The following is a 26,488-nucleotide window of genomic DNA, read 5'->3' as shown; positions in this document are numbered from 1 at the left end:
CAACTGTAGTTCACCTGCAACTGCAACTCCAATCACTTCTGCTCGCCTCTTTAGGCAAGTCTGCTGTTCTTCAAACCTAAACAAATATTTCCTGGAACCCAGTGCTCTGTGTTAACATGGTGAACTAAGAGGAGCGAAACAGTGCAGCAGAGTCCACAACTCAATACAAATGGCAGAAAATTAGCACAATAGGTACCGTTTACCTCTTTAATATACTCACATCTTTGTGATGAAAAGTGCCACCCAGCTTCATCTCTATGCATTCTCCTCGGCTGACAGTGCTGCTGTTCTCGTCTACGTTTGTTTTGACTGTGAAAAAAGTTGACACCTTTGGTTTTCATTAAAAAAAATGTTTTCCACTTCACTTTCGACACATCTCGCGCAGCCAACAAGTTTGCTTTTGCTCCTGTCTTCCTGACGTACACTGTGAAGTGCAGTTTTCCCTTAAGAGGAAACCAATAAGTGACTGGATTTGTTGACGAAAATGTAGTAAAGAATTTTTTTAATAAAGAAGTAAAGAAAATGCAAATATTTCAAAGCTTTTTGCTTGATATTTGTTTTATTTAGAAGGAACATTTTTTACACTTTAAGTACCAACTAAATTGAATTATTCATATAGTCAAAGTAAGAGGACGACATAAAGGGATTGGTGCGCACGCAAGAGAAAAAAACGCACACAACTCTTTCTGGTGCTCCAATCACACCTGCAGCCCCCCTCCTATTCTCCCTTCTGCTCCCCCCCAGTAGAGACCTACTTGAAAGTGAGCTGCAAACAAGAGACGTGCTTCTGTCCGCCTGGTGATGCCAGGAACTGAGCATCATCTTCACCATCACCATGCCTCGAGGATTCCTAGTGAAGAGGAACCGTAGATGTTTAACGTCATATCGACCACGAAATAAAAACAAAGTTGAAACCTGCGATAACGACAAAAAACACCACCAGGAGGCTGAAGTCACCAAGCCGGTGAACCACGTATGGTGCGTTCCGGGTACAGACGTCCCGCTCCCGGTGTCCCGTGAGGATTCCACGGAGGTGTGGAACCTGAACGTGGAGTCTGCTCTGGAGGCAGAGGCGGACCGGCGCGCTCAATTACCGGACAGCGAAGAGCATGAGAGCGACATGGATGTTCTAGCTCCCACGTGTGACCTCTCCTGCTTTTTCCCGCCTCCACCTCCACACGACTCGCTTTTAATGGAAGCTTGTAGTCCGGTCAAGGCGGTAAGAACAAGACTACCGGAGCAGCACGAAGAGGGAGAGAGGAAGACATTATTTACACAGACACTTATGCCTTCATCTCTGGAAAGCGAATTGCCGTTTTCCGCTTCCATTGAGAGGCTTTTTGTTGGTAGCAGCCGCCAGCACGCGCAGTCCTACGGTCCGGGTCAGAACCATGACGCGCGACAACACTCCGTCGGGACCCCGGAAGAGCGGCTGAACAGACCCAATAGACCTTCGGCGGGAAGCTCGTGCAAGAAACCCAAAGTGAACCGGAAGCTTAACTTTGAGGACGAAGTCACGACTTCGCCGGTTTTAGGTCTGCGAATTAAGAAAGAAATCCCGGAAGCGAGGAGGCAGCACCGGCACAAATCCTCCGCTGCGAACGGAAGTCATCCGCTTGGAGAGTTCATCTGTCAGCTCTGTAAGGAAGAGTACGCCGACCCTCTCTCCCTCGCGCAGCACAGGTGCTCGCGCATAGTGCGCGTGGAGTACCGCTGTCCTGAGTGCGACAAAGTCTTCAGCTGCCCCGCTAACTTAGCCTCACACCGCCGCTGGCACAAGCCCCGTCCGGTTAACAACACGGTAGGAGAGAGTTGCGGAAAAGAGTTCGAACTGGACGGGAAGGAGAACGAGCTGCTGTGCGTCAATCGGCGGGAGAGTTCCCGCGTCGACGGAAGCAGTCTCGCGCCGCCGGATTCGTCACCTCGTTTCAACCAGCACTTGACAGCAGGGGCGGACAGCCCACCGCCAGGTCTTCTTCTGTTAAACGCTAACCCATACCGACCGTCGCTTCCGCCCGGACCCCCACCATTTGTTCAGTCGGTACCGGAAGAAGAGGCGGCTTACGACTGTAGCTACTGTGGCAAGAAGTTCCGACGTCAAGCTTACCTGAAGAAACACATGGTGGCCGCGCACGAGATGACCACAGCTCGGGCATCCTCGCCGTACGAGCAGAGCCACCAGGTGTGCGCGTGTCACCTGTGTGGCGCGCGTTTCCCGTCTGCCGACATCCGGGACAAGCACCGTGTATGGCACGCCATGACGGGAGAACTGCTGGGAGGAGGGCTCAGAGCAGACGTGTATGGTGCGAACAGGGACTGTATGGAGCAACAGCTTCTCACGTGCAAATACTGTCCGTCCACGTTCCTCAGTTCGCCGGGGCTGACGAGGCACATCAGCAAGGCTCATCCCGGAGAGAACCTGCACGTCATGATGCACATGGCGGTGAGAAACTGACATGACGGTACGGTACATGCTGCACCACACTTGGAGCCGATTCGATGGCCTGAACTTCCCGTCTGTTCCTAATGTTTCGTCCCTCTCCTATCAAAACCTCTCTCAGCACACTGCAAACTATGTAACTACTGTATTTTTCTTTCTATTTTGCAGCACACATGGTGAGTTTTACTATGATCTAAATTACTTTGTCTCTCCATGTGGAGTTTGAAAGTGAGCGATTGTGAACTGTCCAAGGTGCTGACACTGCCTACTAGGAAAGATACCTTACATAAAAACATATAAATTGTTACATTGCATTGTTTTGTTGTATTGGGTTTTTGCACATAGAAAAATACTTTATATGAATTTGTATTCATTCATGAGTGCAAAGCATATTGTAAATGATTTGACTACACATACTCGGCTATAAAATATAGTTATAGTTCTCAAACTGAATCACAATACTTAATGTAGCTAACATATATATATATATATATATAAACCATGATCATTTTTTGCCGTGATATGCCTTTAAAATAAATGTGCCAGTTGACTTTAAGGGTATAAAATATTTTCATACGGAAAAGGAAAATTTCATCTTAACATCACAATTAATTTTTTGACGCGCAATGTGTTGGTGGGTCAATCAAGACTTATATTTTGCTATGTTCTTAAAGTTCAATGTGATTAAATCATTGTAAATAAATGTTAATACACAACGAATGTGTTTTTCTTTAAAATTAAGACAGCAGTAGATGACACTTATCATTTATTGTCAACAAATCATGACATCCATGCTTTTTGTGTTTGTGCTGTAGATGTTACAGTTATACATATTGACAATACGGGTTTGTGGAGTCCATGTTTTGTGTTATCAATACATGTACTTTCTACTGGGTGACACCATGCAGTAGCATTCATACTATACAGTCCATCACCAATGTCCTAACACAAGTTTGTCGTTTTGTTAAGGTCAGACAAAGAAATTGGAAGGAAGCTGAGAGTTCCATAATAAGAGAAAATGCTTTCAAGTAATATTTTGTACCACTGAACACCTATTTGGAGATATTCATCTTTCCCATGTGACTTGAAAGCCTCATCTTGATTTGAATCTGACTCTAGCCACTGGTTACTGGTAATGATGAAAAAGTACATTACAGGATGATCCAACAGGATTGTTCCTGTACTAAACACATTGGAAAGAGTGAACAGTTTGTGACCAATAGGAGTGTTACAGCAACGGTAGACAAGCCCGCAACCTGTCTCATCACAAACTCAAACTAACCATGGTGCATCTGTAAATGCAACACCAAACCTTACATAAAGCTTCTCCATAATGAGAATGAAAGAAACAGCAACAGCAAATACAGCCAAACTAGTGGAACACAGTGCTTCGACATCTCTTTTCTGGTTCCTTGCCCAATAAAACACCTCAGATATTTGAACACATTTGAAGGCACTTCAACTTAGTCAGACTAGCCAGTTTTCTGCCATAATGCTCCTTTGTTTAATACTTGTAATGTAATTATCTGGATTTTCTGTGGATCTGGGTCTTAACAAAATAAAGTATAATATTCCATACTGAAGTGCTTACTGGTTATAAAAGACTTGCTGAAGCATAAGATCCTGTAGTGTGAAACCACATTTGGTTTTGGCAGCTATTGCCACAAAACAGCATACAGTATTACTCAAGCATTTCACATGACGGCTATTAACATATCTAATATATAGACATTTTTACTCAAGAGGTCCAAATAAAGAAGCTGTTCCATTGCATCTGATGACTTGACAAAATAAAGGAACATTTATGTTTGTGTGAAATCAGTCCTTTAAAATAATAATATAACAAGAAAAACAGACTGGAGGGGGAAAATAAAAGTAACATACATCAGTGCTTTTCCACATTTTACAGCACGGTGACTCAATTCAGTTTGACCTGTAAATGTACAGAAAGTGTTTCTTTTTGGCTCAAGAGCTGCAGGCTTTCTATTGTTATGAGCTAATTTTGTTTCTATGTACAATAGAAAGCTCAATCTGTAACTTTATAGCCTAAACACTGCACTGAGAACAAAAATAGACTTAATATAATACATATATACAAGATTTCTCATGGCATCATTCAACATGCTCACAAACAGAGCAAAGACATGCTTGATCTCATTGAGTAAGTTGGCTAACAACAACCAGGAGCCACACTTTGGCTCCAGCTTGTCCTGATTGGACACGAGAACAAAGCTGAGTGTAATGAGTATAAATGCAGCAGCTCGAACTGTTCGAAATAAAGTTACAATATAGTATATTCCACAAAATACAGTAGCACAGCTAGACAATTACAAGTATTTCTGCAGTAACTCGGGAGGGTCACGTTAAGTCTTATTGGCTGATCCAGAGGAACGTCGAAGCTTCATGGACATACGTGTCTTGCTAGTTCGAGGAGACATGGGGGAGGCCGAGTCGCTCCCGGCCTCCCCAAGTGCCGGACTTTCTGACCGAAGACTCTCGAGGCAGGAGCCTGTGGAGGTGGTTTTGAGGGGCAGGGGTGATGAGGTGTGGAGATGGTGAGGATGGAGACAAAGATGGAGGAATGAGGAAGGGGTGATGATGAGGATTCAAATTTCATTCTAGTTCCTTAAAACACACACATAGCTTAAATACATACATACAGACAGACAGAGAGAGCCTACGACATACTGGACATACAAAGGCTGAAAAAAGATAGACCAGACTTGATTATTTGTCAGTGTGTGTGTGTGTGTGTGTGAGTGTGATGACTGAGTCAGTGGATTTTCTAATGATTTAAACACTCCTGCACAAAATCTTAAGAACAGGGGAACCATGACAAATATCCCAATTTTGCGTTGGTTGATGCAATGTGCCACTGCTGCTTAAGACAGTATGTAAAGACGAAAAGCCTTTTTGCCTTTGGCATCAGGTACTGACAATTGACAATGTAAATTTACAGCATGTTTGGAAATTAAATGTTATTTTCCTCAATAAATTGGAGATTTTGTTTCTCTTGATCTTTTCTTCCTGTTGTTTTTTGATGCTCTTATTTGCAATATGGATACAATCCACCAGTGCAAAATGTAAATAACTTTGTTCAGAAGTGTACAAATAATCAGAAGATCTTTGATATGCTTTTGAGAGTGACTATATTTTTATCATACTGGGCGGGCAGGTAAGTAAGTCTACCACATGTCACTTTTCTTGCTTTGTTAGACAGTTAAAAATGTGTGTCTGGTGTACAAATGGCCTTTACAGGCTTATACTGTATTTACAAACTAGAATGTTACTGTGGTAAAACAATATGCAGCACTTTTTTTTTTGTCAAATCAGGTTTCATCTGGTTTAGGGAAGCTAAGTAAAAACACACTGCAATAGTCACTACATACTATACATAATACAAATAATTATTAATATCAATATACAAATACATTGCTAATTTCTATTGCTACTACAGTATTTCTGTCATACCATTCACAGCTGGCATGAAGGACCTTCTTCTTCAAACCTTTTCCTTTCACCCTTAGTCTAAAACTATCCATTGGTTTAGGGACCCTCAGGCACATTACACTATGCTCCTCTGGAGGGGAGGAGGGAGAGAAACAGCAGAAAAAACAACATAAAGAGACAGGGATGGGAGATGGAGGAATGAGAAAGAAGAAAGAAGGCAGTAAATAAAGGAGAGTAAAAGGTGAAGGAAACAAAGTGTAGAAACGGATGGAGAGATACATAAAAGAAGAAAATGTGAGGGAAAGGAAAAAGAAAAATATTGGAAATAAAATTGAGAAAGGAAAGAAAAAAGGAGAAATGCAAATAGTGTGAATAAATACATAAAACAGAAGCCAAACAAAGTGACAACAATAGAATACAACAGAGACGGACATAAAATTGAAAACTTTGAACCTCATTAAACTGAAACGTAATGTAGATAAACAATGTGACATAGCTAAAATTGATTAGTCTATATATTTAAATGTGATTCCATTATTAGGCTACAAAATGTGCCTCCTTTATAAACCCATTGTTAAATTAATACCTCTATCAATTCAAACATAAGGTCTTTTTTATGAAGCAGACGGGCTCTGATTATCTCGTTAGATTGTGCAGATGTACCTAATGTTGGAGCTGATATGTGTGATTTGGATGTTAATGCGTGTCAAAACAGGAAAGAAAGGATCAGACATAAGGTTAGAGGCAAAGTATCACCAGGTCAGTGTGACGTCGGAGTTCACGGGAACAAAGTGGAGGAACATTACCGTTAGTGGTTAGGTTGAAGGTCAGAACAGTTAAAGAAAAGGATATGTCACTTTCAACATTGGGTGAAAGTGTAGTTTGACATTGCACAAACCCCACTAATGAAAAACAATTGGCATTAAATAGACGAGGTAATGTCATATTATGAAATGATCTGTATCGTACGTTGAAAATGACATTTCCTTCTGGCAGGACAGGCACTCAGAAACTCATGCAAACCTGCCATGTACATATAGGAAACAGAAGAAGAATGGTGGAGCGACACTATATTTGCAAGTGCAAGTAAAAAGTACATGTGACTGGACTGTGTAAGGGAAGAGCCAATCAGAACAGGTCATGTTGCTAACGTGACCGGGCTTACCTTTTAGCTATAGGCATGTGAGACAATACGATCTAAAGGAGGGGGTAGGGGGGAGAAAAAAATGAAGAAAACCAAGGGGGGGTGGAAGGGTGGACAATAACCAAACAAAAAGGGAAAATAAATCAAGATAGAACAGAAATTAAACATAGAGGGAGGGAAAAAAAAGTTTGATCATTATGTTGTTATGGAAGGGAGTTGAAGGAAAGAAGTTTATTTCAAAACACAGGATTATCATGTTGATGATATCATCTCTTATTTGAAATGATGAGCAATCATATGTTCAGTTCGAACCAACATGACAGCCTGTGTCCTGAAACAAAGTGTTTGGGGCTGAACAACACACGGATCATGACTCACGTTTTTTTGTGGGCCACACAAGAGTGTTATTCAGTCCCAAATTAAAGTTATTAATATCATTATCATAATAACACACACAGATGAGCAGCAGTACGACAGGAACAACGATACACATACACATCTGACTGACAAGAAAATAATAGCTAAATGTCCCATTATGATTGAGTTATTATTATAATTATTTTAAATATCATTTAACCAGGCATCAGTACTTGCTTAAGCAGTGTACATCTGAGAATACTGCATGTGTGGCATCCCTGAGGCTTAAAAAACTACAACAATGATGGAATAATTACTCACAAGAACACCCAAGTAGGTGATGTTATTACAACATGGTAAAAGTTGTACAAAAAAAATAAAAATCAATATATAAGTGTGGCTGTGCTGGTGTCATACCTGTGTCAGTGGGCAGGTGTGTGCAAGGAGCTGGACTGTAGACTCGAGCTGCGTAATCCTCAAAGGTGGTTGGCTCCTGATGGTGCTGCACAATGGTTTCTAAGTAGCGGGCGCGTTCCTCATAGCTGAGGTCAAATGTCAAGGAAACCCAAATAACAATACATGTTAAAAGAAGTGCAAGGCTGGAATACTGCAGGCATACTCAAAATTATTAAGAATTATATATTTTTTGCAATGCTTATTAATTTGCAACAAAATTAAATTAAATACCTCAACAGATTGAATAATACAAAGGGTCACTAATTAAAGAAAAAAACAATATTTTCAAGTGTATTTGTAATTTACAATCAGGATAGAAAACTTTCAAGTAAATATAGAATGAATGCTGAATTATCCTAGAAATTTGTTGAAATCTATTCACAGACCAGGGATCCAACCAGCAACCATCAAGATAGGAGACAACCCCGCGCCGTACCATTGTGCACACATGAGCAGAATGTCACATGTAATATTAAATGTAAAATGAATTTCCACCTATACGGGACAACAATGAAATTGTCCATTCATTTTCAATGGGAGAAATGTCACAGAAAATATTTAATTATTGAAAATGGGGAATTTTTTAAATAAAAATCCTGATAAAGAGCCTTAATGTCCAGAATGAGCTCAACTTTTTGATGTTGGAATGGTTTGAGGCTGTTGAGAAATAATCCACCCAATGCCTGCCTTTGGGCACGCCCACTCCGTTGTGATTGGTCACATTCCCAAGCGCTCCTGATGACTTCTGGACTACTAAAATGGTAGAATTTGAAATGTAAAGTTAACTAGATGATGGCAATGTCTGGAGACATTGCATGTGAATGCTTAAGCAAAATGAAGAGATGAGGTGAAAAACAGAAATGAGAAAAAATAGTGGAATAAAAAAAAAAGTAGCAAGCGATTGCAGATCATTATTGAATAGCATGGTAGTGCCAAGTGTCTGCATATGTTAATACTTACAAAAATGCAAAAAACCCAAAAAACATAACATGCAAATGTTAGCTAGCTAGCACTAACATGCTAACACTTAATATGATAGCACTAAAGTTTCTACTCATGAAACCGCTAAAATGTTACTATGCTAATATTAGCATGTTAACAATGCTAACATTAGCATGTAAAACACAGCATGCTGAGTGTCTGTCAATGTTAATATTAATGTTTGCTACTAAAATGCTACTGTGCTAATGTTAACATGCTAGCATTAACATACATTGAGCATGACAAAAATGTCATAAATGTAGAAAAAAATGGAAATGCTATGTATTTTGAAGGTATAAGACAAGTGAATTATTCTCTTAATATTTCATCTATTTTGTACAGTATTATAATTCCAAATAGATCTGAAAATACTAATCCATATTTTACTAGGCAACTATAATTATGTCAAGGTTATGTTTTCTTCCACGCGTGAAAGTAGGATTACTCGTATATGATGCTGCTTCATAAACTAACAAAAAAATGCCACCTTTAACATTAGTGCCTATTTACATAGATATTGTTAGATATCTCAAATAACAAAAACAGAATATACTTTTATTTCTCTATAAAAACAGAGGGCAATGTAAATGGTTTCCTGTATGAAACCTGATGTGAAAAAGGAGATACTCTGGCCACAAAAAAAGGAAATCATTCCCAAACCAATTTGTCATTTGTATTACAGCCTTCAGCCATGGGCTGAAAAGGCTGTGCTGGGCCTCAGCAAAGAGCAGAGTAAATGGAAACCAGGACTTGAACTGTCCATCTATTAGAGATAACCTCATTGATAGAATGACATTTACGCTCTTGTCCTCAGTCCTCGTCATACATCCAACCATAATGACATACAGTCAGAGTCGTTAGTCTCATCAACAGGCACATACACACAAAACTCAGTCACATCATCTAACTATAATATTACCATTTACTCCCCCAGCTCCAATAACAAATTATTTTCAATGGCAGGAAGTGTGTGCGCGCATGTGTCCCTGTTTGAGTATAAATGGGGGTAAGACAATGAATCTTCAGAATGAAATCTGCGTTTGTACCTCGGTGTGTGTGTGTGTGTGCGTGTCTGATGGTGAATGGGTCAGACATTTACAATAGTGCCCATGGGTTTTCTATTGTGTTAGAGAGATGGTCTACGGGCCTCAGAAGGAGAGAGATTCAGGTCTAATGGTAACTGATCCAGTTAGAGACAATGAGAATAACAATAACATGGCTCTTTTATAGTGCTGGGACAGACAGCGCTGGGGAAAGCAAAGACAATAAAAAACAAAAAAGGGACGTGAACAGAAGTTTTTTTGCTTCTTTCAGCTTTTGCATCATTTTACTGATGGTCAAAGTGAGATTTTTCAAGATCAGTTTGTGTGATTAGTGGAAACACTACATACTGTGCGTACACATCCCTGGCCCCAACACAACTAGAAGAGGTGAGTCTTGGGTCAACTGCTTGACAAGCATCCAACCTTTACATTGCTCCTCCCAGTTGTCATCTTGAATAATATGAACAAACAGGTAGGTTTGCTTATGCATGAGCACCTGTGCCCAACCTTTCTGGGTCTTATCCTGTCCTAAATAACACTAAATAACACCAATATCGTCTCTCATCACTGTTTCGTGATAGACAATGGTCTATTATGGTAAATGGTCAAAGAACGTGCACATTTAAGCCATTTTTATGTATTTTTTTCCGTCTAGATTTAACATTTTCAAGCATAAAAAATGCCTTAAATACACATATATAAGGCATTGAGCATTCAGAAGACTCATTTAAATAAGTCTACACTGGTCACTAGGTGTCAGTAATGTTACTGTAGACCTGATTACCAAACAACAGGTGTTGATTGCAAGTTTGGATGATCTCACAACAGGCACAATATTCCATAATAAACATCCCCAATAAAAACACAGGCTGCTGTTGTGGCCGTAATCCATGCAAAGCTGGAAACTTAACAATTACGAATCCCCGACGTCACTTCTTGTTCATCCCTCAATCAACTCCTGGAGCACCATAAATGAAAATTTATTCTTATGTCAACTATAATGTCTATAGGTGTGTTATGTCATGTCTACATGGCTCTAATAATGTTAAAAATCGTATTCATAAAGTCATAAACATATATAGTTAAGTTTGTCGCTATAATCTATTAATTAAGCAATAAAAATGAATAAAATGGCATTTTAATTTTTTTTTTCATTTTTTAATGAAATTGAAATGACAGCTTCCCTAAATGCCTAAATTAAGTCATTGTGCATTATTTGCTGAGATATAATGGTATTAAAACTTCATCTTTCACAATCTGAGGAAACAATGCTGCATTGACACTCTCTTTATAATGGGCACCAACATTAAATGAGGTCTAGTCTGAGATATTTATACATAACCCTGTCCGGTAAGGAAACCTACAAAAAATTATGAAAAGGTAATGAGCCCTGCCATTATGACAAGAGTAAAAATCTTTGGGAAATAAAAAGAATAGTCTATTATCACTTAAACGCATCTGCCTCCAATCTTTTCTCCATCCAAATGATGTCGTAACTATAAAATACACAGTAATTGAATTTGGGAGAGCCCCTTTACGTCATTAGCGAAAATATCTCTTTTACTATGGGATGACAGAAAGAAAGTGGGAAAATTAGGAGGGGAGAAGCTTGTGAGGAAGGGGGAGAAAGAGGTGCAAAGAAAGGGGACAGCGAGAGGAGAGGGAGTCGTATAAAATGGCTCTTTTGTGTTGAGTTAGAAACTCATTTTCTTTGGCGAGGTTGCCATGAGTGAAAAGAGTGACAATTCCATGTCTTCTCCATCTCTTCGCCCCCATCTCTTTCTCTCTATCCATTTTAGTCCTTTTCATTCTCTCTCTCTCCTGCAGTGCGGCTCATTGTTGTGGTGTATGACTCCTGCGATCACTTGTAACAGAGGAAGAGTGGAGGCGAGCGGGCCAAAGAGGGAGCTTGTTAGCACATTAGGAGGTGGGCCCCCCCACTGCGAAGGTGTGTGTTGAAATAGGAGTGTGGCTGCACATATAATGTGCTATGTAGAATGAGTGACCTGTTCTAATATTAGAATTGTTGTGTATTTAATCACATGACAAGACAAAAAATAATGTACAGTATGTGTATTAATCAATAATGGTAGACATATTAAAAATAAATAAAATTAAAACAATCCATCAATTTTCTATGCCGCTTACCCTCACTAGGGTTGCAGGGGTATCCTGCAGCTGACTTTGGGCGAGAGGCGGGGTAAACCCTGGACTAGTTGCGAGCCAATCGCAGGGCAAATATAGACAAACAATCATCCACAATTACATTCATACCTATGGACAATATAGAGTCACTAATTAACCTTAGATGCATATTTTTGGGATGTAGGAGTAACCGGAGAAAACCCCCACACAAGGGAGAAAATGCCAACTCCACACAGAGATGTCCAAGCAGAGATTAAAACCCAGGTCTTCCGGATCTCCGGACTGTGAGGCCTGCATGTTTACCACTTGGCCGTGTCGTTAAAACAAAAGTGTTGCTACTAATTAAAAAAAATGGTCAAGCACAAATTGTATTCACACTGATAGAATTGAAGAAAATACAATTCTGGGGGTACTATTAGATGATGAAAAAGCTAAAAATCACACAAAGCATACACAACACAAACTATCACTAAAAATGTCAATACTGAGTAAAGGAAACCACCAGCATTCATCACTGCTGCTACTATGCTTAAATTACTGTGCTGAGGTTTGCGGAAATATGTAAAAGTACACAATCACAATGCCATGACTGTATTTTGAATTGGAAAAATATAGAAATTCACTTATCTGCTTAATAATGTTTTGAGACACTGAATCATAGTAGTCTGCGTAGGTGTGCCAAATTTGTTCTGTATGGCAGTATATGTTGCATAAGCACATGATTGTCTTTGACAAACCGTATATGGACATTGTACTAGCACCCTACAAACGGGTTCAACTGACAACAGCATGCACTCTGCTCAGATGAGATCAATAGTCTATGACTCAGACATCCACAAGTGTATCACAGCATCATACAACCTGCCTCTACAGCACTCATGATACAAACACGAGTTGAGACAGTTGAAGCAGAAGCGCTAAAGTCGAACACCTTTGAAGACATTTATTTACACCAAGCTACCCTCAGTAATCACATTACTGCCATATGATAATAATATGGGTAACTTTTAGAACCTCAGTTGTGCAATGCAATGTGAAAAGTCAACATATTGCACATGACCTGAGCGTAAATTCAACAAACATCAATATGATACACACGCACCAGACTTGGAACAGATGACATGTGTCCCAAAAGGTGGTTTATGTGGTGCTTGACGCGCATTGTGATGTGCCTCTGATGCGCAGTCCAGTGGGCCCAGCGCATTTTAAGGCAATGTGGGGCATTCATTTTATTGGTTAAGATTCACTCATGCCTTCTCTCCTCCTTTCTATCATCATTTAATCATATCAGTGTCTTTAAAGCGATTGAGGAGAGCAATTATCTCACTTTGAAAAGAAACCACAACTACAAAATATATAAAAATGTAGCAATGATTAAAATGCCTAACTTTTGCTCATGACATATAAACGAACATATGCCTTGTATCTCACTCGGCATCTCACACACCGCCACCCTATCTCTCCTCTCCACCCCAGGCATTGGAACAGACAACAGAAAGAGGGATATCAGAGGGATAATACAATTGGAAAAGCTTTACAGAATGTAATGATAACCCTATGTGTACATGCGAGTGTGTTCATGCCCAAAGGAACAAGCTAATGGGTTTATATCTTTCTGTGATAGCAATGATATGGAGGCTTACAGATTTCATTATGAGTGTGTGTGTGTGTGAGTGTCTATGTACGCCAAAGATGAGGACAGAGATGGGTTGGTCTCATGCAAGACCCACTGTGCATGGGCACACATGCACACACTTTCACGGTCACATTTATTCCAATTAATCTGTCCTTTAAATCAGTGCAGAAGCAGAAGACGAAACAAAGTGATACATTAATTATTCACCACTTGACACAAGTTTTAATGTACATGACATGTCCTACAAACCTGCAGAAATTTTTACATTATATTTTTAAATTTCTAGTTGTTGTTAACATGGAAATTCCATAGTTACTATTTATACCTGCTACATTATTGAGCTACAGTGATGATAAAATGACTCTTTGGTCACACATTTGGTCCTTTTTTGATAGAAGATTCCATTACCTTTGTTTTTGTGGTGATTGAACACTGCAAAAATTAAGTTTTGAGTGTACCTCAATTTTAAATGTAGACTCTTCTTGGGTTCTCAGTCAGCAGGTTCATAGAAGGTGTCATATAATAATATTTACTACTGAGAATTTTCAATTACAAGTATTATTTTTTATTCAAGAGAAACACGCACCAGCACTTGTGCACACAGCACTTGTCTGTTGGTGTCACATGACAATAATGGAGATGCATTTTATTCTTACCTACACGATTGAACTACATTTACTTTCCACAAATATGCACAAATTATCCTTATACAGAAAGAGTTTCAACATATCAATTTTCAAGATTTTCAAGATTCTGTTCAGGGTCATGGGTGGTGCTGATGTTTGGCAAGAGACAGGGTACCCCTGGAGTCACCATTCAATCACAGGACACACATAAACAAACAACCATTTACTCAAGAGTTTCAAATATTAACTATAATAATAATACTGTGGGATGGAAACTTGGACTATCCAGAGAGAAACCAACTCGGCATGAGAACATTCAAACTTTACAGAGAGAGGTCTGAACTGAGATTCAAAGACAGAACCTCACGATTGTGAACACATGCTCACATGAGCAAGCATTTTGGAAAAAACCTTGGGGAAAACAACAACGTGAGATGGAGTGTATTGTCTTCCTTAACTAAGTTGTGGGATAAGGACCATTGGCTAGTGAAAAACAGGAAGAAGCATGATTCTGCTTTTGGTAGCTTCTTAAAATGGTTGGACAAACTCCCATGCACCCGCCAGCACCCGTGCAAGGGTGTGGAGTTAAACTTTGGACCATGTCCCTCACAGCGTCCTTTGGGGGGTGCTCGGGGAGTATGGATTGGTGGCACACTACTACGTGCCATTCGGTCCATGTATAACCGGAGCAGGAGCTTGTTTCACATTGCCAGTAAGTCGAGCCTATTTCCAGTGAACGCTGGCCTCCCCCAAGGCAGCTTTGTCACAATTCTGTTCAGAATTTTGCACAGAAAATAATTACAGGGGGCACGGCGTTCGAGTGGTTAGCGCGGAGACCTCACAGCTAGGAGACCAGGGTTCAATTCCACCCTCGGCCATCTCTGTATGGAGTTTGCATGTTCTCCCCGTGCATGCGTGGGTTTTCTCCGGGTACTCCGGTTTCCTTCCTAGGTTAATTGGTGACTCCAAATTGTCCATAGGTATGATTGTGAGTGTGAATGGTTGTTTGTCTATATGTGCCCTGTGATTGGCTGGCGACCAGTCCAGGGTGTACCCTGCCTCTTGCCTGAAGACAGCTGGCTCCAGCACCCCTGCGACCCTTGTGAGGAAAAGCGGTAGAAAATGAATGAATGAATGATGAAAATAATTACAAAATGGCCTTACCAGCTGGGCTGTACCACCACCTGTTGTTTTGGCCTGTTCATGACAATGTTTTTTTAAGACTTTTAAACATTTTAAACAGAGATTTTTCTTATGAACGTTGGTGTGTCCTTAAGTTATCAATATTATTTGGGAAAACGTTTGCTTAAAAATCAAAAATGCAAAACCCAAAACAAAACACACAAGTAGGGTTTGCAGTTTTGGTAAAAAGCTGATGAATCTGTGAGCGTAAAATATAACAAAGGCAAGGACCACAAGACGAACAATAATGCCCTTTGGTTTTTTTTGTTTTTTTCTTTAAATCAAAGCACGTATGGTAATCAGTGTTTTGGACATTAAATGAGGGTTAAGGGTGGCATGACCCGATTCCAGCATCAGCAATGGCAAAGTGTCTTCAATTTGTAAGGTTGTGCCCTCACCTTTCTATCATTGTGAGGAACAGACTCTTCTTGTCAGACACAGCAGATTGTAGTCTTACCGGGACAATGGGCTCTATTGAGAGAGCTGGCAAAGAGAAGCCAGGCAGACCGCTAGGCGTTTGGCTGCTCTTAGTGTGTGTGTCTTTGTATGTGTGTGTGGATATGGGGGGGATAATAGCGCTACATGCCCAAAGCTGCCATCATTTCACTGGGAACACAGTGTGACAGAGAGGGAACAGCGGTGACACATACATGCGCAGACAGCACACACAAACACAACAGTGCTATCACACTAAGCCATATGCTGACCCCAGCCACATTAGCACTATCCCTGCCAATCAACGACTACACACAGGCACACAATAGTTCTAATCCTGAAAGTGCCAAGCATTTATACATGTGTAAAATTAGCATACTGAAAACAAGCATTAATTGAAAGATGACATATGTTTGGAATATTCATGCATGCAAACATTTTGTTAAAACTGGTTGTGATGTCAATTTTGTTTGTGCGTATGTTTTTGTGTAGCAGCTTTGTGTCCCTCCAGCATTGTTTCCCAGAAGCACATGTTGTAGCAGATGGAGAACGGCTGCATCTCACTCTTTTAACTCACTCCAACACCTATCACATGCAAATGTTTACCAACACATGCTGCACTTCAAGCAGCATAAAAGTATACTGTTGACCCCATTATTTGCCACTCTGTACCCCCTGATTGACAATGATATTGTATGTGTATACAGCAGAACCTTGGTTAGCATCAAGAAGTTCTGACTCTAACCAAAACATACTCTAAACAAATAACTTTTTCTCTTAAGAAGTCATGTAAATCCAATTGATAATTACAGTATAGTTTTACATGAAAACACTTTGAAATGCATATGAATGAAGAATTAAAGGGATAATTTAACTTTTACGTTGATTGAAGACATGATTGATGACAAAAACAGCAATGTGGCACTGAGATCCACGCAGACACCACCTTTGTGTTTTGCTATGAGTTATTTCTTGAATTCAATAGTGTTTCTCACTTTTTTTTTAATCAAAATACTGTCTGGCGCTTGCAACTTTCTTTGGCTTCATTGTAGTTATTTCAATCGTTATTTTGCAGCCGTGATGATTAAGAAAAGCAGAAACGTGGCGTAACTGTGTTAGTTAGCAAAGAACTACATAGTCAACCACTAATGATATCAAAGACAGGTGACAAAACCAACTTTTTGTTTCTGTTTTATATGTATTAGCATGTTAATAGGCAGACAAAATGTGACAAAAATACATTAAAAACACAAGTGAACTCATGCAGTGAATTAAGACAAGATCCCCGTCATATTGTACGCTAACCAGAAACTGTACACAAACAGAGCTAAAATTTAGTTGTGAATTTTCAAGGTTCCACTGTATTGTATATAATGCAAATGTGTGTGTAATGATGCCAATGTTTGATTGACCACTTCTTATATAGTGTATACAATGACTGGTATATATGAGCAATGCTTCTTTCAAGTAGTTAAAAAAAAGTTAACTGAAATCTAAGAAATATGTTTTTCAGTATCATGTAGCCCTGCTGGAAAAATATACTACAGCATGAACATACTGTAATGCTGCACCTCTCTGACAGCTCCAATGTAATTTAATTCATAAAAACATATTTTGATAAAGCTCTGGATATAATATTGTTTGTGTATACATAATGAGATGTCGTGTTGGTGTGCTCTGGTCACCGTTATAAGCTTTGATGTGAAAATGTGATTCCGTTTAAGCAAAAGAAGAAAAGTGGCAGTCACAGCCACAATGTAATAATACATTTCAATGTCACACAGCAACCACAGTCGAGATGACATAAAGACAGCGGTATGTGAGTATATATGAACAGGCTTCACAGGAGTCATGGATTGCTTTTGTTGTTGCAATGAGCCAATATGCAAGATGGAGTTGTACTTACACACAGCTGCCCCAGCACCTTGGCACTGTGTGCTTTTGGATGGCTTTGGTCATGGTGAATGAAACATCAGAGCGAGAGGGAAGGCAGATGGACTGCCCTGAGGGCCAGGAGACAGTGTGTGAGACATGGAGACAAAAAAAAGTAAGGGAAGCAAAAAGAAAAAGCCAGACAACCATTGACACGTTCAGCTCTGCCAATTGTCTTTTCCCCTCCGTCCTACATTTGTATATCAGTCGCTTTGTGTGGATACCTGATGCTACAATGTAGCATTTGCTTCATGCACGATGTAATGGATTGAATTCCGAACCCAGCTATGGCCAAAAACGGGGACAAAGTGCAGCCTTAGTCCAGCACTCGCTGGACCCGCCTGGTCCAGCCAGCCCTACAGAATGAGAGTCAAAAGCGCTGGCCATTGAGCTGCAAGCTGTTAACTCAATGTCCAGTGTGACTCCTCAGGCATCGGTGAGTGACGTTTACCAGCGCACTCTTTCACAGCCACACCAGCTGGCATCCGGAAAGCAAGGACAGAATAGGCCTGCATCAGTAGATCCAGTACCCCACACTCCCGGAGCACCCCAAACAGCTCTTCCCATCATTGTGAAGGAGAATTCACCAAGCGTTGGATTGTTCACCCAATAATAGGGAAACTGACCTGGGTTTAGACCGTTGTGAGACAGGTTAGTTTTACCCAACTGAAGATGTGTTGTTGCAATAGTAATATCTATTTGTAATCTCTACTTGTTGGGCAAACTCCAATACTCCCTCCATGACTATGCTGAAAGGGAAGAGCTGATGCAAAAAGACCCTACCAGGGAAGTGGAATACACACTCCACTCCACCTTCTAGGAGAGGGGGCACCACCATCACAGTCTGACAATTCAGATGCACCGATGTCCATGTGATGGTCCAGGGCGTGTCAACCGAGACTGCTAGTCCGGAGCCTTGAAGAACTCTGGGCGGATCTTATCCACAACTTGGGTTCTGTGACCGAGGAGCTTTTTGACTTCAGCCCACCTCATCGAAACAACATCAAGTTTCAGATTAATCAACTAAAAAAATAATCGTTAGTTGCAGCTCTACTCATTTATGTGGCAAATTCAAATAAAAGACATTTAGACATCTTAGAACAAAGAATTATGACCAAGTGTGAAGACAGGGGTAGAAAAATTTGAGAACAACACACAGAGAAGTGTTGAGGCAGAGTGAGAGATTGAGAGGAGAGAAGAAAAGAAAGAAGTGACAGACGCAGAAAGACACTGAGGAGGAGAGGTGTGTGCAGCAGGGAGACTGGGAGTCAATAATGACTGATTACTGTAATTCAGGCTGTCAGAGGCATCGACCTGCTGCTGCCACCAATCAATACACACCAGGACCCCAGTAGACTCGCACAAACATCTCTAAAGTAGCATGTTTGACATGTGACATCACTCACCCCACATACTGTGTGTATGGATGGGAATGCCAGTCTTACACGAACATGTCACACACACACACACACACAAAGATGCAGTCCTACAAAAGCAAACTCTTACAAAGACATCAATATGTGAAAGAAGGTGCGTGTGCACACGCTCACATACACATTACAATGGAGTTGTCACCTACAAGCTCCAGCCCCTCACTGAGCCTCACAATCTCAGTGTCTACATCTGACTGTGTGGATGTGAAGTAAAATGGATTCTTCAATGCTGCTATGCATTCCCTCAACACTCATCATGGCGTTGTTTTTACCATTTTATTTAATTTGTTGTCGCTACCAGCATCACCCCGGCACCGAGGCAAATCAGCCCCTGAGCCTGTGCTGTCCTCCACAGCATTCAGGCCCAAAAAACCCATCGACGACATTGTACCACCGGACACTACTCCACGCTGCCAAGTTCCACCAGCAGACCGAAGCATAGTCAATAGCTTCTACACGTCTGATGCAATTGTATATTTTAATAATTGCTTCAGTTAATTAGCAGATGTGGAGACAATCACACCATAAACGTGTCCATTCAGAGGAGCTGAGTTGGTTCCGTTGAGACTGTATCCAATTCAGTTCAAGAGTGCGTGAAACACTGACTGACCCCTTGGTGTGAGCCTGCCATTTTATCCAGGTTCATCACCCATCTGTAGTTTACAGAAGTATCAAGGTCCTCTTAGTTACTGTGGTAAACTGGTGTATTTTTGCTGTTTCTTTGATTAAATAATTGTCATAAATGTATAGAAAATAAGGGTTCTGAGGTTCTCATTGGGAGTGACCAGGATAGATAGGATCAGGAACGAGTACATCAGAGTGACACTACATATTAGAGGCCTTGGAGATTGGGAGACATGCATTTTTTCTGATCTCTAGTAAATGGGAATGATTTCCAAAGACAGAAAAATCTGCAGTTGGGCAATGATTTTCTCTGACAACGCTTGGTTTTCCCATACCTGATAGTTTCGACTGCCATATTACCAATAGGCCAAATGAATCTCATTGACTTCTGAAAATGTTGCTTCAACAACATACTGCCATATTAAAAACAACATAAAAAACAGTAAAAAAAAAAAAATGGTTGGAGTTACTTACCCCGAAGCATGTACTGATGTTTTTTTTTTTAAAGGATACAAGTTCTGGTAAAGAGGAATGAGTGATTTCAGCGCTCTACTGGCATTGATGGCTGTGGCTCTGACCATTGTTGGCAAAATCTTCATGTCGACAATGGCGCCGTCAAACAGTGGCCCAAAAAATGGTACCTATGGTGACAAAAAAATATTGTGACAATTTTAACTGGCAGAACTATTTGTCTATATACTGTTTAAAAGTCAACAGTTCGCCCTCTCAGTGAGTCAACAAAAAAACCAAAACGTTAAAAACAGTTGTTTATTTGATTGAGACAATGCTTCTTTTCAGGTTTAATTCAATACTCTGCTTGAGGAATCCACCCAAGAAAGAAGGCTTTTTTTATTGAATTAATATGAAGACCAGGTCTCCAGCCTCTGCTCTTTGACTGAATACAGTGATGCAGTGAATATCTAATCTAACTTGCTTTTGGATTCAATGATAATTCAATATTTTTGCTTGGAGGATGAATGAAACAGAATAGGGTTATGTTATTAGTGTTGCGGTATCTATGTCTATGTCTGTGTTACACAGAAAAAAAAGACATTTTTATTGTGTTACTTGTTTAAAATACATTTAGACTATCAGTGCTGTGGTATTAATGTCTGCGTTTTAGACTAAAACATAAACCAGAGCAGCATGACTCTCCCTTGGATTGTCAGACAATCTGGATGCATGTCTGCGTTGTCATGCGCATTTACAAAAACAGATTGTCTGCAACTGCAACACAATTAAATATTCTACAAACCCATTTAAAGTTCTGCTCAGAAACGCAGAGTCACTCATCCTGGCAATGAATGTCATCTACTGTATACATTTTGGCCCCTTCATGATTTGAATCATTCTTTTTCTAGGGTGGAATGGTTACACAACAGACATCTTCAATGATTTCTATCTACTACAATTTAACTCATGTACTGTATAGTTAATGACAAAGTTTGTGTTACCTCTGGTTTCTTGAGGATATGGATGGAATACATGTGGTTTTTCATCGGGTAAATGATAATTAGCACATCGCCAAACTCAGTAGGGATAATCCCACGACGATAGTCTCTGGAATGCTCCGACCAAACAATGTGGACCTCATCATTACCAAGGTGCCGAAGCTGGATAGAGAAGAGACAGAAAGCAGACATTTTGAGGCAAGGTATGTTACTCTTAGAATTTAACATAAGACACTGCGTGCTATGAACCTTAATGCCAAGCACACAAAAGTCACACAATGAGCCAGGCTCGGTATATCCATCATACAGGCAAGGTTTGTGATGGTTTGTGTGTATGTATGCGAGTGTAATGTGACGACTGGCCCTGTGGGTGATTGAGTGAATGTGTAAAGATGGAGAGTGGACAAGAAGATGGAGTGAAGGTCCAGAAAGATGGAATATGAGCAAGGAGACAAATCAAGTGTATGTGTTACGCATTTACAAACACACAACTGGTGATAGCTCTGTCATTAACCTCAATGTCAGACAAAACACACACCCCCAGTCTTCCACAGTGACACAGATAATGAGGTTTGCGCATTTGAAAGTGAGCCCTGAAAGCACTTTTGGATGGCTCTGGACACTGTGTTTTACCAAGTAGTTCTACTGACAAAATGGACTTCTTTTTACAGTATAGGCATGCCCTTATATGGGCATAAATAATGGCTACCAGGAAGTAAAGCTAGTTTTGTTTAGCTGGACGAATTACCATTGCCATTAGCAGGCCAAGTTAGCAGTTGCAAATGTGTGAACTTCAAAGCAATTGCCTAGGAAGTGATGTTTTAAATATTGGTTATATGAGGTTTTAAATATATATTACTTTTGTTTCTGTGCTTCATGTTAGCAGGTCACATAAGACATAACCTGAAATGTAGAGGGGATTTCAGAAAGTACAGTATCACTGTCATACTATTATCCCCTTTAAATAAAAAAAACAAGCCATGTGCAAGAGCTTGACAAGTACCCTGCTATGAATTAAACTCACATTGCAAAGTACGTGTGTGTGTGTGCCAGCGCATGAAAGCCTTGATAAATTGCTGCCAGTGTGTACATTACAACATATGTGGACACAGTATATGGTTTAAAGCCCGGTACACACATTTAAAAACATTAACTAATATTTTTAGGTATGAGTCCTCCACACAACAAAAGGTGTGCTTTTATTGTTCTTAGTACTCTGCCCACCTCCAGAGACCTGACGTAGTACCTGGACTGGCCTGTGAGAGACAGCAATGACCCTCACTGTACTCGAACTGCCAGTAGAGAAAAAGAAGAAGCTAGGCTAACTGTCAGCTTATCTGTTAATGCCTCTGTAATGGGAATCTTTTTGCCCTCTCCACAGTGGTACAGATTGTATGACACATTAAATAAGCGTCTAAACTCATTGGACTGTCCTCATTAATGTCCAATTCCTTTTACAGGTGTGACAGCGCAATCTGTTTCAATTTGTTTGTTTTGTTTGCGTCTTCTTCAGTTAGCTTGCTTCCTGATTGGCCACTGTTTCATTCCATCTGACAAGCATTGAGTCCGAGGCTCTGCAATCCTGGCTGTTACCTTACACATTTACGCTTGTTGGTTGAGACCGTTTTGAGCAGATCGAGGGGAAGATAAAAAAAAAAAATCAGCCGACACAGGCTAAGCTTTAGTGATATCAACGCCTCTTCTAATTTTGGTCAAAGGAGTCCAAAAATCATTGTCTTCATGTATGTGCCAGGCTGAGGGGTGCGTGCTCGTGTGCCTCATGTGGTTACTTGGCCAAGGCTAAGTGAATAAAGCTATCTATAAATGTGCGTTAATGTCAAGTTAACTGGGTTCATTGTGTGTGCATGCGTGTATCTATGAGTATGAGTTGTTTTATAGGGCCATCAGCTGATCAAGGAGAGGGATGGTGTCTCACAGGCGGTGATAATCCAATCAGAAGCCTACAGCGACATGATAGGCCAAGAAGCAGGAAGTATGATCTGATTAAAGGGACATTATGGCCATGTGCAGAGTGCCCAGAGCCTGGGGGCTGACAGGTGTGCACACAAACACACACCATGTCAAACACGCTAAATCGGCTTGTTTTGACACTAATACAACACCATGCACAAATACAGATGTAATTGCAATAAATGATTGGAGTTACTGAGAACAAACACAACAAACAGAGGTGTTTGCATGAAATACCTGCATTTATTTGCAATGTTGTTCTCATGCACAAATACACTAAGAGAGACATTTTTCCTTGCCATGGGAAGTCCAGATCATCTAAATCAGAGGTCTTTAATAGTGGAGTGTCACATTTTAGCACCAGTATATATCAAATAACTCATTTCTTGCAGTATTATGGCTTTTTTCTTATCTTCTACACACTTTTGCAAACCCTTGGCTGTCCCAAGGTTTCAAAAAGGTGTTAGTTACCTTCTTGGTGAGATTGTGGTCCTGGTCATGGGGCATTCGGGTGGACACATGGTAGATGACCTCAGTGGTAGAAGTGGCATAGTAAGGTGTGGTCTGGCCTGTACTGCAATTTCTCTGCAGACCTCCCATGAAACCACAGTGAGTGGTGAGGTCCACCTGAGAAGCACACATTAAGAAAACAAGGTAACTACAGTGTCAAACTTGAGTATTTTCTACAAATAGACTGAAAAAGGCAAATTAATTAAAACAAAATACCAAAAAAAAAGTATATTTACAGATCAGGGCAATGGCTTGTCTTCTTAAATCTGTTTAATCGTGAAGACATTATTTTATACAAACAAGCATGCAGAAAGAAGATTTTTTTTATTCATAATTACCTCCCAACCCAGTCCAGAAACAAAGTCTTCGTATGCTTGGCTGCCTGTAGTGTTGGTGAGTATGGAGTGTTTGTCTTCTTGGCCTTCAGCTACATAAAACACAGCTATTTTATGAGTCTCTCGGCTAGAAGATAAAGGAGAAAATACAAGAACAGGACGTTTATAAATGACTATTATAGTCATTAACAAAATAATTAAGAAGCATAATTGTCCTCAGTTTAAATGAGTGCTTTTTCTCATGTCCTCCAGATATGTAGGACATAAGAAATTTACAATTTACAAAAAAACAAATTTACAAAATTGCATTTTCAATGAAAAAGCAAATGTTGAGGGATATATTGAGACATTTGGCAGGCCGTAAATTTTGGTCAAAAGGGAAAATGAAACACTTCTTTAAAAAAAAGAAAAATAGGGCTGGCAAATGATTAAACATTTTAATCATATTTCCAAATGAAATAATCATGTTGAATCTCTAAATTATCCATGGGTATGAATGTGAGTGTGAATGGTTGTTTATCGATTTAAGTGTCCTGCAGTTGAATGGCGACCTATCCAGGGTGTACTCCGCCTCTTGCCTGAAGTTAGCTCAGATAGGCTCCATCATACCCCGCCCCAGTAATGAAGATAAGTGGTATAAAAGGAATGGATGGATAATCATGTTTAATCACCATTTTGTATTTTGTGAACGGACAGATAAATGACAGAACATGAAATGTATGTAGTGAGGAACTGAAAATGTAACTCAAGCTAGAAGATAGCACACGTATGAAATCTACTTGCAATGAGTAGATGAGTCTATGTGCAATGAGGGGTTGCGTTCAAAGAAACCATGTCATTTAAGATGTATTCACATATTGAGAGTACTTTCTTGGATTGCTGAGCACACTTAAATGTAGCAAACTGTACTTCAGCTGTAAGAGTTAAGCAGTAAGTGCTAAGAATATTCACCAATTGTCTTTCTGTCTTACTTAGACCATACATACACACATACTAAAGACGTTGTTGAGATGACAAATGGACTAGAATACATGAATGGTGTTGTAATTGCACAGCTGCTGTTGTGTTCAGGTCAGAATGTTATTAAAGTGCCGACTGGGTGTGACTCTTAAGGGATGCGACACTGTGCCTCACAACAAGAGTTGTGGCTTGAATTAAATACATTTGTTGCCACTGTGAACATGCTATTTTTTAAAGTTGAATGTACAACAAGATCAGAAGGAGTGGCAGAGAAATACATAAATTACATACAATAAATTAAAAACGCTTGTTTTCTCACCACTGCCGGGAGTCCAGGTTCTTCAGCTCTCTCAAAAGCTTCTCATTCTTTCTCAATAAATGAAAATTACTCCTGAAAGGAAAAACAACAATTAATCATAGTGGCAGAAAAATCTCCTGGAAGGACAATTATGCTTCTTAATTACCATATCCACTACTTTAGATTGAGAGGTTGGTTAAAATGGCATGAATACTGCTTTGCTTTAAAAAGAAAAAAAAGCGCCATCATATTCATTCCAAGTTGAATTTTAGTACATTTTACATAATTTCCAGTTTTTAGGTCAAATTTGAGAGTTCAATGCAAAGAATAATGTGTAACATAAAATAACTCAAACTAACTAACTACAAACTAAGCCAGCTAATGAGATGGGGGATCATTTCATTGAATAAAAATACTGTGATTGACAATGCCATTTTCATCATATACAGTGTAGATACACATATTTATTATAAGTATTTCATTACTACTTAAGCTTCAATTAAATGTTCAACATTCAGAGTGCTTATTGTTTGGAAAAACTATAAAGTGGCCACGGCAAAGAGGCAGCCTCATTGCTATGGTAACAACACTGCACACAAAATTGTAGGGACCTGTCACACTATACTTAGTCTTTCAATAGCATTACGTCCTCTGACTTGAAAAAGTTCTTGTAATATTATGCCCACTTTCAGGATCGAAATATAAAAAGGTAGAAACTCTATTTTTATTCAAGACAAAAGCCTTTTTATGTAAGCTGATCCAGGGATCGTTTAAAATGTCCTGCGGGAACCAGCCACCGATTTCAGCACCACTGATATCAAACCACACTGAAACAGCAGACATTTGGAATGGACTCATAATGACACATCATTCATTTCTTTTCCAGAGAGAGAGTGAGAGAGAAAAGAAAAAGCAAGAGATAAAGAGAGAAAGCAAAAAGCCTGCAATTTGCTCTTTATTAAACTGATATGTAGTAATGGGCTCATTCGCCGCTCTCAAAGACTCCATTTACACTCTCGATAGTTGAGAAAAGCATAAAAAGAGACCACAGACAAGGAGGACTATCGCACTCTTGTGAA

At 39.9% G+C, this 26,488-nt stretch overlaps 2 protein-coding genes across 9 annotated transcripts in view; one reads left to right on the top strand and one right to left on the bottom strand.

Moving 5' to 3' along the window:
* Positions 1-778: 778 nt before the first annotated feature.
* Positions 779-3,858, top strand: insm2 (insulinoma-associated 2). The gene has a single exon (XM_058091007.2). The coding sequence runs from the start codon at positions 836-838 to the stop codon at positions 2,453-2,455; it is 1,620 nt and encodes a 539-aa protein (XP_057946990.2). The 5' UTR covers positions 779-835; the 3' UTR covers positions 2,456-3,858.
* Positions 3,859-3,869: 11 nt separating this feature from the next.
* ralgapa1 (Ral GTPase activating protein catalytic subunit alpha 1) overlaps positions 3,870-26,488 on the bottom strand; it is a 54,896-nt gene continuing 32,277 nt past the window's right edge. For 3 of the 8 annotated variants that reach the window (XM_058090995.2, XM_058090996.2, XM_058090997.2), the window contains 8 exons: positions 25,431-25,502; positions 24,155-24,278; positions 23,778-23,933; positions 21,339-21,497; positions 20,398-20,525; positions 7,809-7,933; positions 5,912-6,020; positions 3,870-4,949 (listed from right to left, as the gene is read on the bottom strand). In XM_058090995.2, coding sequence (XP_057946978.2) covers positions 4,862-4,949; positions 5,912-6,020; positions 7,809-7,933; positions 20,398-20,525; positions 21,339-21,497; positions 23,778-23,933; positions 24,155-24,278; positions 25,431-25,502 — 961 coding nt within the window. In that variant the 3' untranslated portion in view covers positions 3,870-4,861. Of the gene's footprint in view, positions 4,950-5,911; positions 6,021-7,055; positions 7,088-7,808; positions 7,934-20,397; positions 20,526-21,338; positions 21,498-23,777; positions 23,934-24,154; positions 24,279-25,430; positions 25,503-26,488 lie in introns of those variants that run through there. The other 5 variants (XM_058090994.2, XM_058091002.2, XM_058091001.2 and 2 more) reach the window with 3 other exon arrangements.

The sequence above is a fragment of the Doryrhamphus excisus genome, linkage group LG14, assembly GCF_037039965.1.
Source record: "Doryrhamphus excisus strain RoL-2023G ecotype Guam linkage group LG14, RoL_Dexc_Guam_v1.1, whole genome shotgun sequence".
Lineage (NCBI taxonomy): Eukaryota > Metazoa > Chordata > Actinopteri > Syngnathiformes > Syngnathidae > Doryrhamphus > Doryrhamphus excisus.
Note: the sequence above shows the minus strand (reverse complement) of the source record. Positions and strands in the feature narration are given on the sequence as shown.

Coding starts and splice junctions, on each gene's coding strand:
- insm2 (XM_058091007.2), top strand. CDS start 836: ATGCCTCGAGGATTCCTAGTGAAGAGGAACCGTAGATGTTTAACGTCA.